A 19,575-nucleotide genomic window follows, 5' to 3' on the forward strand; every position below is an offset into this window, starting at 1 on the left:
GTTCAAATTTAGATACGTTGTACCACAACCCGGCTTCATTAGTTCTGTTAGCCTCAGTTTTCAGTGCAAACTAAGGGCCTGTGAGGCGTCTTGCAATGTAACCGTCATTCCCGGTAGAAACTCAAACTAATGAGGACATTTTATTTTTCACTACCGCATCTTGAAAAAGAAAAGCTGATACAAGGTTCCAGGTCAAATGAAATGTCACACTTGGGAATGAATTTCAAAGTTGAATGGTTGCTGGTTAATGGAAAACATTGTGTAAAAATCAGTACAAAACGCTCATGATGTTGAAGGTATTAGCAAAAAATAAAAAACAAAAATAAAAAAAGAGAAACCCTGAGAGAGAATTGGTTCTATGGTTGCACTTTGTCCCTGATCCAGTTTTCATTGGCAGCATTTTCAGATGCAATTTCAGAGGAGCTTAGCCACGTAAGCTAAAGATAAGATCAAGTCTAAGGCCAAAAAAAGAGATGGATCCTTTGAACATCTTACATCGATTACGGTTTAATGGTTAGTGTTGCAGCCTCAATGCACATATTTTCATTTGATAACTTTTATTAGAATCATGATGCCCCTTTTCTAACTCTGTAATTTTAGTTGAAAATGTAGCTTCATATATCTTAAGGCTGAAATCATTTCTGCATATCTTACTTTCTAAAACTACATTATTGATTTCAAACAATGAGAAATCTGTGCAAAGGTAACCAACCATGGGCCAGTCCCCCTCCAAAAAAAAAAAGAAAAGAAAAGCCCACACATCCACCAACTTACTCCACCGCCCACACACTCGTTCTTGTTCTCTCTGATCTAATTTTTACTCCTTCAATCCAGTGGATGTGCGCTCTGGGGGTTCTTGGCTTTGAAGCAGAAAAGGCATGGATTAATTTTCTACAAAAAACAAAACAAAAAAATAACATCGCACTACAAATGGTGCATATCAATTATTGATACGCATCAGGTTATAATATCGATTTCTAATTTGTAAAGCATTTTATTATTCTTTTGGATAGCTTCTTATTTTAATTAATTATTTTTTAATTGTAAAAATGTAGCAGGATATAGCGGGTGTCTTGACAGGAAGTCGAGGGCTCATCGTTTTCTACAGTAGTGGAGTAGTAATAGAAGAATTTCCATTAAAAGAAGACAATAAATGATCCTCTCAATTGTACTGATTTTACGCAAACACAAATGACATACATATTATTAAGGGAAAGAAATTGTCAAGACAGCTTCATTCCTCACACTATAATTGTGTGAAAATGTGAAATTTGTGTGAGATTCAAAGTGATCTTCCTGTGCGTTTTACCAAAGGAACAGGAAAAGCTCTGGGGATCCACTTTCCTTCTCTGTTACCTATATCAAATGCTTTGTGACTGCATTGAACATGGATCGTCTATCGACCCGAACAGCAAGTTCACAGTACAATCACACTCCCACATGCTAGTCCTCAATAACACCTCTTGTTTCTACCTCCTCCGGACTGACTGAACCAATGTTTTCATTTTGTAGCTTTTTCTTCACCGCCGCTCTCTAATAAGACATCGGCATGTTCGTTTTCACACACATCTGATCGATTAGAGATTCATGTATTATATCACATTTATTTTCACTAAATGAAAACACTTTATCTTCAGTAGGTGAGAAACATGGAGTGACTCATAGAAATGATTTATATTCTGTTTACCAGGTCGCAGGTCTGTGTCACGACATCCTTTAATTTGGAGGTGAAATAAGGATTTTTATGGATTTTTTTTTTCCAGGCCTTGAAAAATGTGATGCATTTTAATGAGGAGAAATTCAAGCTGAAACATCATCTACATGGTTGGCTTCAAACAAAAATGGCCACAAAATGTATAAAACAATATTTATTTTAATTATATTTCCATCAGAACACTAATTTGAAGTGCTTTTCAGGATGAACAATTCAGAGCAGATTAAGACGAGATTACAAATGTAAAATTGGATTAACCCATTGAGACATTTACACTTGGTTTTTGCTCGGTTCGATACTGACCATGTTATTTAAGGCAACATTTTAATCTCACTTTGCTTAGATGCACTGCGACATTGTCACCTTTGAAAATTGGCAGTTTGTTCATGCGTTGAAACAGAACGGGGTCAATTTAACCAATTCCAAGTGTTGCGTCTGACCAGTTTCCTTAATGTAAAATAAGATTTTCTAATTCCCGTCAGAAACATCTTCACAGAAAACTTCCTCTTATCTGTATTTCGTCTCTAAAACCCACAGTTGCAAAAAGCAATAGTACTGTGCTGTAGCATATAATACAAGGGAGGAAAAAAACCCAACTATAATACAGAAAGATTACTCACAGTCCTCATCAGGGACAGACTTCCCAGAAGGCCTAGCATGTATTTATGTACGTTAACATGCACATCATTAATGTGTCTCTTATGTAATCAGATAAATGAAGAATTTATTAGAAAATGAACAAAATCCAATTTAGGAAATTTAAACATTGAGGACTGCAGACCAGAGTGTTTAAATGTGGTAATATTTCATCAGCAGATGATGGAGCTTCAGGTTTAATAGGACTCAATATCTGTGCTTATCTATGATTCATTAAGTTTGCTCCTCTCTTTACTCTCTGATGCGCTTGTTCAAAATGCCTGTGCTAATATTTCAAGTAACAGGAATTAGGCTCTTACAAAGAAAGTATTGTGCTTTCTAAATCGATGAGAACAGAACACAGCAAAGAGCATTAATATAGTTGTGTTGAGATTGATAGGAGGCTTTTACCGTCTGATTATCTGAAACACTTTGATAAAAATGACGGTATTCATCAGGATAACATGTGCATGTTAACACAGTCAATGAGTATTGTCAAAACACAATCACATACATTGATTTTTTTTTTCTTTTACATATTTAGTCTCTTCGGTACAAAAAAAATGTCTTGGGTTGTAGTTTCAAGATGCGTCGGCTGCTGTGCAATTGCAATCCCTCACAAAGGAGTATATAGTTGGATGGTGGATATCCAGACTGGAGTCTATGGCCTTTTTGAGAAGTTCACATGATCTTCATATTGAACTGTACGGGATCTTCCCCTGTACTTGTCTCTTCCGTCTCCTCTTTCCGTGGTACATATTCTACCTCTATGCTTGATTTTGTGTTATCTTTTCCTCTGCTCCAGAGAAACAAAATCACAAGACAAAAAAGGACAACTCCAAGAAACGAGATAAATCCCATGGTAGTAGCGATGATGAGGGTCTTCACATCGAATGGAAAAGCAACATTGGTGCGCGTGACGTTAGCACCTTCATCAGTGGGTTGATTTAAAATGAAAGCAAATGTCTTGTTGGGCTGATGTGGCCAGTTGGGGGAGTAGCTATGCACAAAAAGATGAGCCGCTTTGCTAGCATTGCCTGCAGCATTGCTCGCAATGCACATGTAGGTGCCATTGTCTTGGATTTGGGCGTATCGCACTTCCAGAGTTCCCTCGGTCGACACAGTGAGTCTCGATCCCGCGGATTTGGTAGTTATGAATTCTTTCTTAGGAGAAAGCCACTTTATAGCGGGAGCTGGGTCACCCTCGGATTGGCAAAGAAAATGGACCGTGGTCCCTTCGTCTACGTGATGCTCTTGAACGGCATTATCCACAATCTTCGATTTCTTGCAGGTGAAATAGTTATCGGGGAGAACGTCTGGAAAGTCCTTGAACTCTTTCCCCTCCACCACTTTAGGAGAAGCGCACACAGGCTGCTGTCTGTTGAAGTTCAGCCTCCATCGTCGACGGAAAACCCATAGCATGCGACAGTCGCAGGCTAACGGGTTGTCATACAGGGACAATGTCTCCAGATTTCCTACCGAGTGAAAGGCTGACTCCTCAAGTGTGCTCAGGCTATTGCGGGACACATTAAGTACGCGAAGATGGTTTAGTCCTCGGAAAGAATAGGGCTCGATTGCTGCCAGACTTCCACCTGCCAAATGCAAACCCTGAAGCTTTTGTAGATTGTGCAATTGATTTCCTTCGACGGTATGAATGGGATTAAAAGACAGATTCAAGAAGCGAAGGTATCTGAGGTGGCTAATAGCTTGGTAGGGGATGGCGGTCAGATTACAATTTGTGATCGACAGTGAAGTTAGGTTTAATCCGAACAAGCTTTTCGGACTCATGGTATCGAGGCTGGACATGTGTGAAAGCTCCAGCACCCTGAGCCTATAGAGCCTCTTGAACGCGTAATCTCTTACCCCAGTGACATTCAGAAAGCGCAATCGTAGAGACATCAGGTTATGCAAATGGCCGAGAGCATCGGTAGGAACCGAGGGTAGGTTGCATCCCTCGATGCTGAGACTCTCAAGACTGCTGAGGCCGTGGAAAGATCGAGGCGAGATGAAGACCAAGTCGTTGTCCCCGACTTCCAGAGCTCTCAGGTTGTAGAGCTCCTGAAACATGTAGTCCAGTAGAATAACGATTTTGTTTTCACTTATATCCAGTTGAGTGAGGTTCGTCAGACCTGTGAAAACCCCCAGCTGTATAAGTTTCAGTTCGTTATTCCGTAATCCCAGAGTCCGCAGATTCATAAGGTTGCCAAAAGCCCCAGGCTCGATGGATGAAATAATGTTTTCATTAAGTTGGAGTTCCTCCAAAAGCGGGTAATTAATGAACTCTTCGGGGCCTAGGATTTTCAGACGGTTCTTGCTGAGATCCAGAAGCTTTGTTTCTGTAGGAATGCCCTCCGGTAGAGTGGCCAGTCTCCGCCGATGACAGACAACAGATCGCTCCTGTCCATTGCAATCACATCTTGACGGGCAGCCGGTGGTTGAGCCGGATAGGACTGTGCCTAGCATTAGGAACAGAATGGGCTGCCAACATGCCATCAAGTAGCTGTGCCCTCCGGCCTCCAGCATCCTAGTGTTGACCTACAGAAAAACAAAAAAAGGAAAATAAGTTGAAATAAATGCAGTTTTTTTTTTAACCAATATCTTACAACATCTAAATATGCACACAAACAATATACAAACTGAAATAATACACTGGACAAAATCTCCCAGTCTTCGGCTGGAAAGTCTTGGTGCTATTTGTGAAGCTATGAGCCTTCTTTCCTCCCACTCCATTAAATGACGTTAGTGTGGCATTCCTCTCCAATGTAACAAAATCAGACAATCAATAAAAGGGCTCAGCCACACACCAGCCGCCTGTACCTCTGAGTTGAGACAAGTCCAGACCGAAGCTGCAACAATGTATTGAGGAAAATAAATGGTGTATTTTTTCCAAAGATGAGACCAAAACAAGTGATTGTGCTTGAACAACTACACACCACTGTGTAGCTTGTATTTATTTCAGCGTTGTGGTGGTAGAGTTTAGAACAAACAACATTTTGTTGTTAAAAGGTACAGCTTCTAAGATTCTGCAATAAGATAAGTGTTGCTTAAATCTGCATTAACATCAAAGACTCTTTATTGTAGTTAATATTTGATAACTGCAGCTGCATTGCTTATTCAGCATGTCACCCTCAAAACCATGTGCCCCAGTGGGGTGCTATTATCCACAGTTTAATAAAGCAAGTCTAATCTAGGACTTTGTGTTGATGAAAATAATCACTCACTGTATGCATGGATTAAAAAGTGAAGCTGTTTTCAATTAACCCATCAATCTTTTCGTCGGGCACTTGATTGATCAACTGGCGCTGCTTAAGATTGGACGGACAAACATGCTGTGCAAATAATTAATCTTCTACTTACGACTAAATGATGGGCCCACTTAAGGGTGGTGATGTTCAAACCCAAGGGCCACACTAGATGACATGAATATGAGTGGTGCAAAATTGGATACAATTTACTGTATATCTCATTATGTGCTTTTTCAGGAATTAGTGTCAGCCAAGAAGTTTAATTTTCTGCTGTTTTTAGTTGTCACACAAACCTATCATTAAAAGCTTGTGTGATATTTAAAGTGTTTTTTTTCCACATTTATAATTGTGTATTTAATTATTCTCTGTTTGGAAAAAATAGATTATTTCCTAGGCTGCAGACATATTATATATACAATACTGAGGGGCCCGACTTTGCCTTGGTGCACCAAACCTTTTGAAATTCTACCTTAAAAACACAAACACAGATGGTCTTAATCTTAGTCATATTTAAGCACCAAATGCGTTAATTAATGAATTCTGAATTATAAGTAAACTGTTATAAGCGGTTTGTAAACGTAGGACACTTTCCAACATGTGTTTTAAAGAAGATTAGTTAGCCATGAACACCACACACAGCACTGTTGCAGCCACACTCTCACACATTCTAAAGCAAGTACCTTTTTTTTTCCTAGTAATAATATTGTGTTTTGAGAACTTATTTTCTACTTGTGAGCCAAAATTTATGAAATCAGTGTTTGTACCGATTTCACTTTATTAAAACACTGGAGCCTAATTTGTTTCTTCTTTTTGTGTTAAATAATGAAAAGGAAAAAAAACAAACTAAAAAACATTTTAAAAAGAACAAATTCGACTGCTTGATTTGAATCTGTGAAGTATGTTGTGAGCTTGTCTCACATTAAAAATCCCTTCCACATGTCAAGACCTTCATGAGATATCGATCCAAACTGTTACGTTACACTCACAGGTGAATATACGCTTTTTTAAAGTTTTTTTTATAAACCTATTGACATGCACAGTATATATTTTTTTTATGCATCTAATAGGTTGCAGTGATCTGGGCTTCCTAGAGGTACGTGGACACCAAATTGAAATGTACACATTAATTGTTAAATTCATTAGACCTATTGGCAATAACTAAAATATTTCAGATTTGAAATGTCCACATAAAGACTTTTATAGTGTTAAAAGCTACTAAATGAATCCGTAAATGTGTCAAATATTGTAAAAAAGAGTAATTCAACAGGCCTCGATGACCCCAATTAGCTTGATATTATAATAACCAGTATATATGATAAGCACCTCCAGCAGTATTCTTCCTGCTTCTTCATTTAAACGTGATAAAAGCTGCGCTCAGGTAATCTTGAGACATCCAGTCCCTTTTCAGCAGCTTCATAATCAGTAATCTTGTTTTCAATTAAGTCATAGTTCAGATTACAGGGCGCTACGTCGTCAATCCGCTGGTAATAAAAGCCATTTCAGGGACCAAACTGTGGAAACATATTAAAATGATAAACTTGATACTGAAGACAAGACCGATTGTTATTAAATTTTTACCACTTAACACATCCCACCAAGTCAATTAAGGCCATTAGACCGAGGCAGCTCAGAGTGCTGTTGCAGTAGTTTTAGTCAAACTGTAATTGTAGCTTTTATTTTCACTTGCTGCTGATCCACTCCACTCTGTCGGCTTCATATGTCAGGCAGATTGTGTAAAGCAGTGTGCATGGAGCATTGAGAGAGCAGATGGAATAAACTTTTCATCTACTGATCTTCGGTGACCTCCATCATCCGGGCTTTGAAAAGGCATATAGAATTGGCGCTTTTCAATTTCCCTCAGGATTGTTTCCGATCCGTACATCCAACGTTGTGAACGTCCTTGTGACACAAGCTGAGCGGCCTTGTTAGAATTGATGTTGCTCAGATGATTTTTTTGTTCCTCAAAGTGAGTGACATGCTTGTTTGTTTCAGACACACTGTGATTTGTGTCTTATCTAGTCAGGAATATGAATGAGGAAGCGAGCCGTTGATGCTGTCACTATCAAAAGGGGCAAATAAGAGGGTGATTTTTATACGGGAGGAACAAATGTGATAGATGATTCAATGCCATTCATGCGATTGGGATTCAGATCACGCTCCATACAAGTATGTGGACGAGCAATATATTGCATTGGCTTTAAAATGATGATTGATTTTACATTTTCTTTGTTGCAAACAAGCTTTTCTCTAATCAATTAAGTTTCTCTATATGTTTTCCTTTATTCCAGGGTCACTCAGAGTCTGTACTAGCTTCTCAAGGGTCACTTAGGGATCAATAAAGTTTTACCTTACCTTACCTTACTATGGAAAGGTCAAAAGTGTGGTCAAAGAGAAACTGCTTTCATCTGAATGAAAAATAATGGGTCGACCAGCTGATTTCGCTGACTCAGCAAGACAAACAGTAGTAGATGTCATCGGTATCTTCATCTTATGTCATCGAAGGGCAATTAATGTGTTGATCTAAGTGTATCTTGAGTTGATCTTGGACCTCTATTGTTCTCATCAGTATGTGTCTGTTTGCAAAAAAACTCTCTTTTTATTGAAATATTTACATTAGAAAATGTTCTTAAACTCCGCCCACTGAAATCTTTGTTTTTTTTTCTTGTTTACCATAACCAAACCCACTCTGCTGTAAATGGTCAAGCACTTCCAAGAGACTCATTGTATAAACAATGCAGGGTGTGAGGGGGAGAACTTTACAAAGTAATAAGTTCAAAACATGGTTATGATGAGGGACTTACTGCATCTTGGAGAGAAAGATTTCAACATTTGAAACATGTGAGTGAGTCAGGAGAGGTGGGTTTCACATTAGTTGCACATATTTAACATTATGATCAGAGTGCACAAAATAAACAATATTATCATAATATTGTAGGGATTATATATCGTAAATCACCATGCTGAGAAAAGTGAGTTGGGATGCACCCAAGCATCTCAGCGGGGAATGGGAATTGGCATTTTTGGCACTTTGAAAGTTTCCAAATTTGAGTCAAAGTGTGTTAAGAATAGCAACACACTATTTTCAAAGTGAAAGAAGTACTAGACTGACTGTTCCCACCCACATTCCCAGCAGCCGACAGTTTTAGCTTGTTTGGAGAAAACCACAGGCAGTCTTGAAAAGAACATACAACGAGCCTATTTACATAAATCTTTGCTGATTTACAATTTTAATTTTGGTTTTAAGGTTTAATATAAATTACCATACACTGTTTATTCTCCATTAATAATGCATTTTGACATTGCCCAGGGCCATAAATAGCCCTTGGGCCGGAATTTGGATTTGCTCTTGATTTATGACCAATTCACCCTTGTGAGAGTATTAAACTTCAAAAAGCGAAAAAAAAAGGCCTATTAAGGTTAACCGTGTCTGCTGATAGAGTACAACATGGCTGCACATAAATCTTTATTATGATTTGCTCTTTTGGGTTTCCCTCATGAAATTAAACTTTTATTGACCTCAGTTTATCTCTGCTTAGAGATATCAGATCTGAAACATCATTTTAGCTTTGCTGTTTTTTCTAATCTGCTTACAATAAACAGGGGTAACAAAACAAAAAAATGGAGGGATGGGTGGATCTGTGGATAAATTGATGGAAGAACATATTGATGAATGGATGGATTGATAAATGAAAGGATGAACAAATTAATGTTTGGGTGGATTTGTGAAAGGATGAATGGAAAAATGGATGGGTAAGTGGAAAAATGATGGGTGGAAGGGTGAGTGAAAAAATGAATGGATGGGTGGGTGGATGTATGAATGGATACATACATGATGGATAAATGGATAGGTGGATGGATGAATGGATAAATGCATGATGGATGGATAGGTGGATGGATGTATGGATTGGGTGGATGGGTGGAAGGATGAATGGATAAATGCATGATGATGAATGAATGAATGAATAAATGTTTCAACCTATACTTGTTGAATAAGTGTTATGTTCTATCCCCATTGTTTCATTTCATACAACATTATACGTGTATCAGTCTATTGAGAGAAAATCTTCACTTTAAATTCTGTTATACAACGAAATGAACGACGAGTTCACATCAAAGTCAGAAAACCTTTGATTTCTTAAAGCCCCGTGATTTATTTAAGTAGTCAATTAGATAAGTCAATGGTGCCTCCAGATATGACTACTATAGCTCTTAAGCCTGATTTAATTAAATTTGGCAGATGTTGACCTTCTTCCCGCAGTGGAACTGTCCACTCAAATACAATCTGGACCACAACAGTGGGACAGCAAGAGCGTTTCTTAAACCTAATATCCTTCATTAAACAATTCAGGCTTTCATTTTAATTTCTGTCATCTCGCCCAATACTAATACAAACATTCTCGCGACCATGTGGGAGATCACCTTGTACATTTCAGCAAATGCTTCACCATCTGTGTCGCGCTCTAATACACTCTAATTTTCTTGACTAATGCATTCTCCCCTTCCCAAGAACCCTACCTCAAATCTCTATTTAGCTGAGGGTTCTTGTGTATCATTGTTCATTTGTATATTTAAAGAGAAGCCTTGTCTCTCTCACATGTTTTAAAGGGGTTTGACACATTGCAATATTAATCTGGTGCATGGATCCTCTCAGCCTGAAAGCTTTCTCACTGACCACAATTTGAGCCACTGAGAGCCAGAGGAAATCAACCAGACGGCCAAGCGAACCAAAACATTTAAGTACGAGCGGCTGAGAGCTGCTCAGGGCTGTGAGCATGACTATTCATTCAGCAGCACCAGAGCCCTCTCACACTCCCAAGAGTAATTTGGTTTAGTGCTTGTATCAAACACATACCTTAATTGGGCTTTAATTTGGCATTTGGAGTGCAGCAATAGAGTTGTGTTAATATGTTTATGGGATACATCTGATTTGTGTTCTTGATATCATAAGCACCTGCAATATTGTCTCTACTAAAGTATTTCATTATATTTAATGCCAGAACAATTTTAACACTCATTCATTTCTGTTGTATTGATTATTACTGTCTAAAAGTTGGTTTTATCTGAAAACAAATGTGTTAGTGCTATCCCTTGTGTTGTCTCTGGGTCAAGATGAACAATCTCCACCACTGCATATGTATTTTTGGAAGTCAAAATATAAATGGATGATGTTTGGCTGGAAGGATGAATGGATGATGGATGGATGGATGGAAGGATGAATGGATGGGTGACAGGATGAATAGATAAATAGATGATGGATGGATGGATAGGTGGATGCATTAGTGGCTGAATGGATAGGGGGATGGGTGGGTAGGTGGATGAATGAATGGATGAATGCATGATGGATGAATGGATGGATAGATGGATGGATGGATGGATGGATGGATGGACGGACGGACGGACGGACTGACGGACGGATGGAGAGGTGGATGCGTTGGTGGATGGATGGATAGGTGAATAGGTGGGTGGATGGATGGATGGATAAATGCATGATGAATGGATGGATGGATGGCCGGATGGATGGATGGATGGATGGATGGATGGATGGATGGATGGATGGATGGATGGATGGATATATAAATGCATGATGGATGGATGGATGAGACAACAGAGACAAAAGGAGGTTCAAAAAGTGAAAGTGAAAGACAGTTGGTTAGGTTTATAAAAAAACCCTGTAAACTTACAAATGAACCATATATGGGAACATCTTGCTGCAGAGAAACCTGTCAAGAGCTCCCGCTGATCCAGCGTTATGTTGAGATTTATTACCACTCAAGCACTTAACATTTCTTTACTTCATATTTGCTGTTTTTTTTTTTTTTACCTGAAGGTCAATCCATGAAGATATTGGCAACGTATCCAGTCATAAACTGTCACGTCATACTGCACTGAAACAGTAAAAACTTTTAAAACGGAAAACATCATCAATGGCATTTCCAGTCCAAACAGGAGGTGCGGTTTCAAAAGACTAAGTAATGTAAATTCATCACATTTTTATCACTATACCTTCTTTTTTTCTTTTTAACCATGTGCATCTGGAGCTTCTCCAGCGATCACTTGGCTGCTATTAAAGATCCTCCAGTATTAACCTGATGTTATAAGTACTTGTTTATCTGGTACTCTTGTGTTTTAATTAAACCATCACAATGCATTTTGTTCTTCAAGAGAAGCCGGTGACTGTTTTCCCTCCTGTGCTGACTCCAGTGTTTCCCTCTTCCATTTGTGGCTGCTACATATCTGCGGACAGTGCTGTATTTTCTGTTCTGGACTTTTCATTTGATTGTATTGTATTGTATTGTATACTTGGTTTGCTCTTGGTTACATTTATTGTGGTTCGTCACCTGATTTGAGCCTCGTTGTAATTGAAATTGACACAATTGATTGTTTGACATAAATAACTCCTAATTTCCTCCTTTTATTTAAACCTTTTTTACACTGGCCGACTTTGTGAAAGATTGAATCTTATACTACGACAAACCAAGCTCTAACTTTAACGCTATTGGAGCGTTTAAATGGCTCATTAACATTTGTTCAGCAATATTGAATAATTCCAGTTATTTTCGGGAAAAGCCGGGCACGCTGCCAGACAATTATGACCAGCCAAGAAGTCGCAGATGAGAATAAGTCCTCCATCAAACGAGACAGGGTACAGACCCAAGGATGTGTTCCTGACGAATACACAATGAAAATGAAAGTCTATGCTGGAGCGTCACGGCGAAGGTTAGGAACACAAAGCATGAAAGGCGTTTATATAGGGCGAGTATCCTGTAGCAGACTCGCCTCCGTCTGTCACCTCACCATGCAGCAGACAAAATATTAACATGCCGACGGCATTTCCTTTTAAGAGGTGGAGGATGTAACCCTCTGTCTGATTCAGGCATTTATGAAGCGTTTGATTCTCACTGCACCCAGGTTCCTCAGATGCTATTCTTACGATGAAACTTTGTTTTTAATGAATGTGAAAAAGCTGGGTAACCACCAAAGGGATCATGTGTCACTTTTTTAACAACGTGACTTATCACCCCCATTAAAGTAATTGCCCCTTTTTAATTTGTGCTCCATCAGCTCGATCATTATGGTTTCCAAATTGCGGGGATTTGCTCTGTGGTAAAACATCACCTTGTTTTGATAAGTCTCATTTATCCCTACTGTGGGAAAATTGGCCCACGTTTGGAGTTCTGCTGCAGCACTGACATAAACAATGGGAGACTAGCGAACAAATTAAGAGAACAAAAGAAAGAAAAAAAAAAGGTTGATACTTGCAGCTACCAGAGAGATGTATGTCTTTCTCTTGTTTGTTTTGAACATTATGTTTCAGGGCTTTGGGATTCAGTCTTTTTTTTTATTATACCTTTGACAAAAACCTAATTGAGGGTAAAACATACCCAGCATTATTACCTCTTTTTTTTCATTTCCCTTGTTTACTAATCACACCTACTGCAGTTTAGCAGCATGGTGTATTTAAAGACATCGACCGGGAAGAATCTAATTTCCTCAGAATGTTTTGAACAGAACAAGGTGTCGGTATTACGCACAGGGAACGACACATGTTCGGTTTCAATGTCGGCCACAGATTCCATTTGTACACGTGTGATCGGGCCTCATGCCGTTAAAAGCAAATCCCATATTAGTGTTGGATTATTGCTGCTCCATGTTAGATTCAGGGCTTAAGCACATCACGCTTGATCAAACTGTTATTGTGTGCCCAGAAACATATCAGCAGTCACTGTAGAAGCCAGTGGATGAACCAGAATGCTCGTTACTGGGTTTCTTTTTTTCCCCAACACAAATACAAGAGTTGTGCATTGGATGAACAGACACATTACAAGGTAACATTAGCGAGAGAACACACTCAAGGAACAAGAGTTTATTTCTAACTGTAGAGTGGCTACATTTAATTTGTGCTGTGCTGTGAAAGTTTACAGCCAGTTTAATTGCCTCTAACAGAACAAGACTTGATACAGCTTATTTAAAAAAAAACACTTTTTTATTATTATTAGAGACTTTTAAATTGTGTACTCTATACGTGATTCGTCTAATGTTTTTTTCCTTAGCAAGAATCCATCTGTCAAACCCTCCCTATCCGGTCGCAGCAGGAGGCCGTCAACACTGAGTCTGGTTCTGCTCGAGGCTTCTGCCTCGCCACTGTCACGCTGATTCAGATATTATGGATAGATGTTATGATATGACACTTTGAATATAATAGAATTGAAAGAACTGAAGTGGATTCAATGTCACTCTGACGCTGACTGTAGCGCTCTACATATATAACTTACTTACTTACCATTAGAGAATGTTTTCCTTTGAAACCATTATGATGAAGTTCCATTTTATTTCTGAAAGATAACATGACGGCTTCACGATTCTCAAAACAAATGATTGATTTTCCGCGCGGATATAAAAGCAGATGCTGGAATAGCCACTTAGAAAGCCAGTAATGATTTCCATCGCCGTGATGATATTTGATGTACAATGAGTGAAGGTGGACTCTGAGGATTGGACCGCCAAGGTCTCCCCTTTTGACCGACATCTAATCCACACAGCGTTCGACCTCCGTGAACCCTCTCATAGCTAGTGGGCCCGCGAGCAGAGTGATTCATATCGCTCTTGCCAGGCCCCCGTGGAGGAAGTGCAGCCACCATGTATGTGCCTACAGCCCTGTAACACGGGCCTGGCTTCAGGGTGGGGTCCCAGTGACGCCGATTAGACGTGATTCCTTAAAGATATTTTTAGAAGCATCATCGCCCTTTGACACAAGACACAAAGAAACTTTAGGCCATCGTTAAATGTTTATGAAGATGCTTAACTGTGATGAGTCTAGAACGAGGACACACTTACATCCCGAGGAAGCCAAAGGTTGGAAGGGACAGGGAAGTTATTTCCTTTATGGCTGTTACCCTAGTTACTAGAACTTGATGGATTGATACATAGAATACTGTTTTTCGATTGAGGATTTATCAAAAAAACATGAGGAAATCGACGTATCAATCTTTAAATGCAGTTTCAAATTAAATCATTTATATTTCGGTTTCCTCGCTCTCTGGAGGTGAACAGAAAACGCATGGCGGATTAAAACAAGATTAACAAACAAGATTATGAACAACATCAACACCCTGACCAGTGTAAATCCTAGATAGCCTAATCTTCCAGATTCAAAGATATCCTGAAAGCATTTGTGTCGATTTTTCCCATTAAGATCGAAAATGTAGCAGCTAGATAACGTTCATTATGATATCGGGTCATGATCTGTTCGACTTCTAATTCAAAAAGAAAAACAAGACCCTTAGTATATGGCCTGCAGGCACGGGAACATGAGTTATCTTACTCAGACATCGCAGAGGAAAGGACTTGATGTGAAGAGCAAAGCCCTTACTCAGACCTTGTTAAAGGTCTGTGCCTTGCAGAGGTTGATACTGCAATAGTACTCCGTGAGTGAGTGTCCTCGTTGCTGTCTGCTTGATGGAGCATTGCAGTAATGATTCGCCAAAGAGCGTGCAGATGAAGAAATGTGTTGGATTGTTTTCACCCCCCCCCCTCCTTCTTAAATGGCACAGAGTCCCCCTGTCAATAGAGACCTCCCTCCTTTTTAACTGCCACCCATCACCCCCCTCCGCCATCATCACCCATCTCTCTGACCGGAGGCAAATGAGACACCTGCAATGAATCCCTCAACAGCCATTGCTCATTTCAAAAACAAACAAAAGGTGACTCTTGTCGAGGTACGAACGCCGATCTTAATGATATGAATAATTAGGACGTATATCTTAGTGACGCTGCTTAACTGTCCGTCTTCTGAGTCTCAGACCTTCCGATATATATTTGAAAGTGGCAGTTTGCGTGTTTAGGGGGGGGGGGGGGGCACTCATACATTATGCAAACAGGAAATATAGTGTGAGTTGAAATCACTTCACATGTGTGTCTACTTGTGTGAAAGTCTGACACATAAAATGACTCTCGATGACATTGTAATAACGACAGGAAGAGTCTGCTTTAAACTATTGGCTTTCTATTCCCTCCAGTTATTACTTCAACACAATTCTATCCCTGCTGTTAATGTGATCTTTGGACATCCCATAATGCCACCACTGCACTGTAATACATCCGATCCAATGCCTCAGTGCTCAAAGCACCACCATAGAGAAAGGGTACTTACCAGGACTGTCATGCAGAGAATTCTAATTCAGGCAGCTCCATGTTGCCAAGGAAATTCAAAATGCCTCCGAAAGCATGGAGACAGGAATGCAGGGATGAAGACGCACTCTTTTTAAATTGTGAGGAGGGACGTGTGCCGGAAAAATCCCTCGTCGGCGAGGCATTTGAAAAATGCTTCTGTCCTCTCCAGATGCGTTAAATCCAGCTGCGCTGATAGGCTGACATGTAAACACACGGGCAGATCTGCTGGCTCACACGCTCACATACATGCTGCACCTCGCAGAGATGGAGAGGACGAGGGAGGGGCAGCGGATGAGAGGTGGAAGGAGGAGCTGCAGTGCTCTGGGAGAATAAGCGGCACAGAGCCCAGGAAAGAGTGGGAACAGAAATGAGACATATTCAAGGTTTGCAGTCACACAAAAAAAAAAAATGCTTCAACGTGAGTCTGCCCTTTTTTGTCTCAGCCACGTGATTCATGGAGAACATTTGATTCATGAGGAGACAGGTTGTTCAGAGGGATGGGAGGATGTCCAAGTAAGAGAGCAGCATCAAGTGAAAGCAGGTGTTAATGGGGGGTTGGAGGGAGCAATGGCACTTCTGGGGGATTTTAAAACGTAAATTAAACTTTGGATAATTCATGTTTTATATAACCTTCTGGAGGTACCTGCTGGGCACGGATGGCGAGCGACTTATTCCTTGTTGCCAGATGATTGAGTTTTGCATTTCAAATGAGTGTTGGAGGAGGTTTGTACTCAAGACGAGTACCGACACCCCTCAAGATGATCTGAAGATCAGCATTTTGAACATGTAGCTTGGAACATTGGAATATTGTTCCAATGATCGTTCTGGACCACATCTGTGAAGGTCGTTCCATTAACCACCATGGTCTTAGACTTGAGGTCTTGCCTGGGTGTACCCAGCAATAATCTTATTTTATAGACACTTAAGTCAACTTGGTTCTCTCACAGGTGCTACAGAGATCTTCTTGGGCTATGAACTGCTCTGTGTCTGGACTAAGAAAGATTCTTCGTTTTCAGCCTCATCAGAATCAGTAGATGTTATTGCCAGTGTTGTAAACACAACATTAGATATTTTGTCGTGGCAGTACAGAATAAAGTAATGACAAAATAAAATGCCAAAAATAAGGAATAGAAAAACAAAACCTAAGCACCAAGCCAGTCGTCTGCTGCGCCAGTATTCCTCCCCAAAAGCCAAAAAGGAAAGAAACGATGGTGCTATGCCCATGATTATTTTATTAATCTTATTCCAAGAAAGGTTTATACTTAATTTGAGCCCTGCAGCTCAAATATTAACCAATTACAGTCTTTTAAAAGTCACTCCAACGTTTTTTGGCCTTCGTTTAACTCTTAGTGGCTTCTGCGTCATTTCTAGGAATCTGTTGCGATGTGCTAGTAACGACTTTAGTTCACGCAAGCTTTTTAAATAGACAATAAAACCTTTAAATTAATATAATTGTCCTTTGGATTTTTCATTTCAATTATTTTCCGTGGCCTTCTAAAAATCCCCCAGGCAATGCCAGGTACTATAAATACAAATTAAGGTCCGTAAACACATCACGATGATGTTCGTTCATTCAAGCTAGATGATGATGACGATGATGACAAATAGCTGCTTTGAAAAGCCAACCGAACTGAATCTAAAGACACTATTTAATGTCATTAATTGTTGAAATTAAACTTTGTTTCTTGACATATGGCTATCATTACTCTGCCGCGGAAAGACAGTCAAACGTAAGGTTATGTAGAGAGCGGCACATCTCTGCTGTTCAGTAAAACATATGAGGGAAATATAATTTACAAAGGAAGACATTTAATGGGACTCACTTTGAACTAACACAACATAAAGCTAATTTATTGCTCAGTGACCAGTACGCAGCAAATGAAAAAGCCAAGACGTATGCTTCATGTACATAATAAAAGCAGATAGATGGCGAAGGGACAGAGCGGGGTGATGCGTTGGGTTCTGTACAGATGGTTTTTGCCGCTTTATTTCCTCAATAAAATGTGAAATATATTTAACGCCTCATGCATGTTCAATTAATGTTCAAGCCAGTATAACTCTTCCAGACGGTATTGTTTTAAAGAGTCACATGAAGGTGAGTAAAAAATGCAAGACTCTGTGATATGATAACAGTATCAGGGGATTATATTAAATCCTAGCTGCTTAATTCACCTCAGTCTCGCGGCGGCGGCACCGTAGATTGACAGAGTGACGGAGACAAGCATATGTTCTGTTTCAATTAGAGCTGACAGTGAGAAACACCGGCCACCATTAGACGGAAGGCAGAGAGGTGTAACACCAGATTTGTCGAGAAGGCGCCGATGATTTCCGCTTGATTCTTGTTGACGTTAATGTTAGTCAGGAGCGGAACTTTTCGCCCGTCAACCCGTCAAGTTTTTTTTGATTTACAAACTTTGAATTCGTTTAATGAGCCGTCCGAGCAGACGCCGGTCAGACTTCGGAATCAATTCAACGCAGACAACCCCGAGGGAGACAAACATGTAGCCGTTTAGTATCAATCTCAATAGAAGATTCTGCAAGAACACCATCACGGATTAGCGCTGGGAATTGGACTTTGCAACAACATTCGTCTTCGGGAACATTCCGTAGTGGTTGTGAGTGATTATGGAAGGACTGGTCTATAATCAGTCTCCTGCCTGACTTACTCACCTGCTTACCATTCCAATCGACACAGCCGAGGTTCATCAAATCCTCTCAATCACTGTCACGGCTGAGACGTCCAGACACGCCCAGATTGTTGTAGCTAACTGGTTTTCTTCTTTGCCTTGAATTGATTGATCGCCCACCTACCTCCACCAGGGTCCACCAGGACCCCCAGTCCACCAGAACCCACCTTCCGGCAGCCATCAGCACTCCCGTCTGTTAACCTGTTTGATAGACGACATCGTTTGTCGCCTGACACCTTAACATATTAAGTTTATCTAAAAAAAGTTGAGAATGTGCAAACGCTGTCAGCGCCGTGTTTATATTCCGAAACTCAAACTCCCTGCACAACAGCTTGAGGAGTTTGACAGCAGCTTTCACGGCCAATACTCCTCAATCTTCCGAGGTAGACGAGCGGCTGGTTAGCCTTGTTGGCCGCGCGGGATCGCGTTAGTGCTCCAGGTAATGTGATGATGACGTGAATACTCGGATATTTCTAGCTAAGGACGACTTTAACGACTAATTCTCTGACGTGCAAAAGGTTTGACCAACATTTCCTTTTCCAAAGTCTACAATAACCCCCTTTTGTTTCTTCTTTCTTTCCCCTCAAACAACGGTGATCCAAAACGAGTGTTCCACTTCCTGTCTCTAATCAAAGTAATTGTTATTGATGTTTCCGCAAGCTGTTGTTTCGCCGGCGAACTTCTCAATATGACAGCACGGTTACCGAACGAAGGAGTCTTATATCGCCAGGGTGAACAGGAAGGAGAGAGGCGCACAGCCCTAAAGAAAGCCATTGTTGAGTGTAATGGAGGAGGAGGTGTCATTTTCATCAATTTTTGAAACGTGTTATGTTCGTCCTTCCTGAGTTCCACGGCGACTGTTGCTCTGGCAGCAGCTCCAGCTCGTCACGCAATCATCACCTCGGCAGCAGAGCTTAAATCCAACCTCTCCTGCAGCAACAGGCGCCAGATTACATCGTCACTCCCTGGTATGTACGTTCTCTGCACTCTATTCTTGGATTACTTTTCCAATCCTTGCAATCTTGTATTTTGTAATATCAAATTGTGGATGATCTGAAGACAAACAGACAATTAATTATTGATAATAAATGCATGCTTTATGTTTTTAATGAAGTGCCTATTA

At 40.1% G+C, this 19,575-nt stretch overlaps 1 protein-coding gene across 1 annotated transcript; it reads right to left on the reverse strand.

The window, feature by feature from the left end:
• Positions 1-1,853: 1,853 nt before the first annotated feature.
• lingo1b (leucine rich repeat and Ig domain containing 1b) lies at positions 1,854-4,904 on the reverse strand. The gene has a single exon (XM_087794427.1). The coding sequence runs from the start codon at positions 4,871-4,873 to the stop codon at positions 3,032-3,034; it is 1,842 nt and encodes a 613-aa protein (XP_087650553.1). The 5' UTR covers positions 4,874-4,904; the 3' UTR covers positions 1,854-3,031.
• Positions 4,905-19,575: the final 14,671 nt, after the last annotated feature.

Source organism: Callionymus lyra, chromosome 6 (genome assembly GCF_982586985.1).
Source record: "Callionymus lyra chromosome 6, fCalLyr1.hap1.1, whole genome shotgun sequence".
In the NCBI taxonomy this organism is placed as follows: domain Eukaryota; kingdom Metazoa; phylum Chordata; class Actinopteri; order Syngnathiformes; family Callionymidae; genus Callionymus; species Callionymus lyra.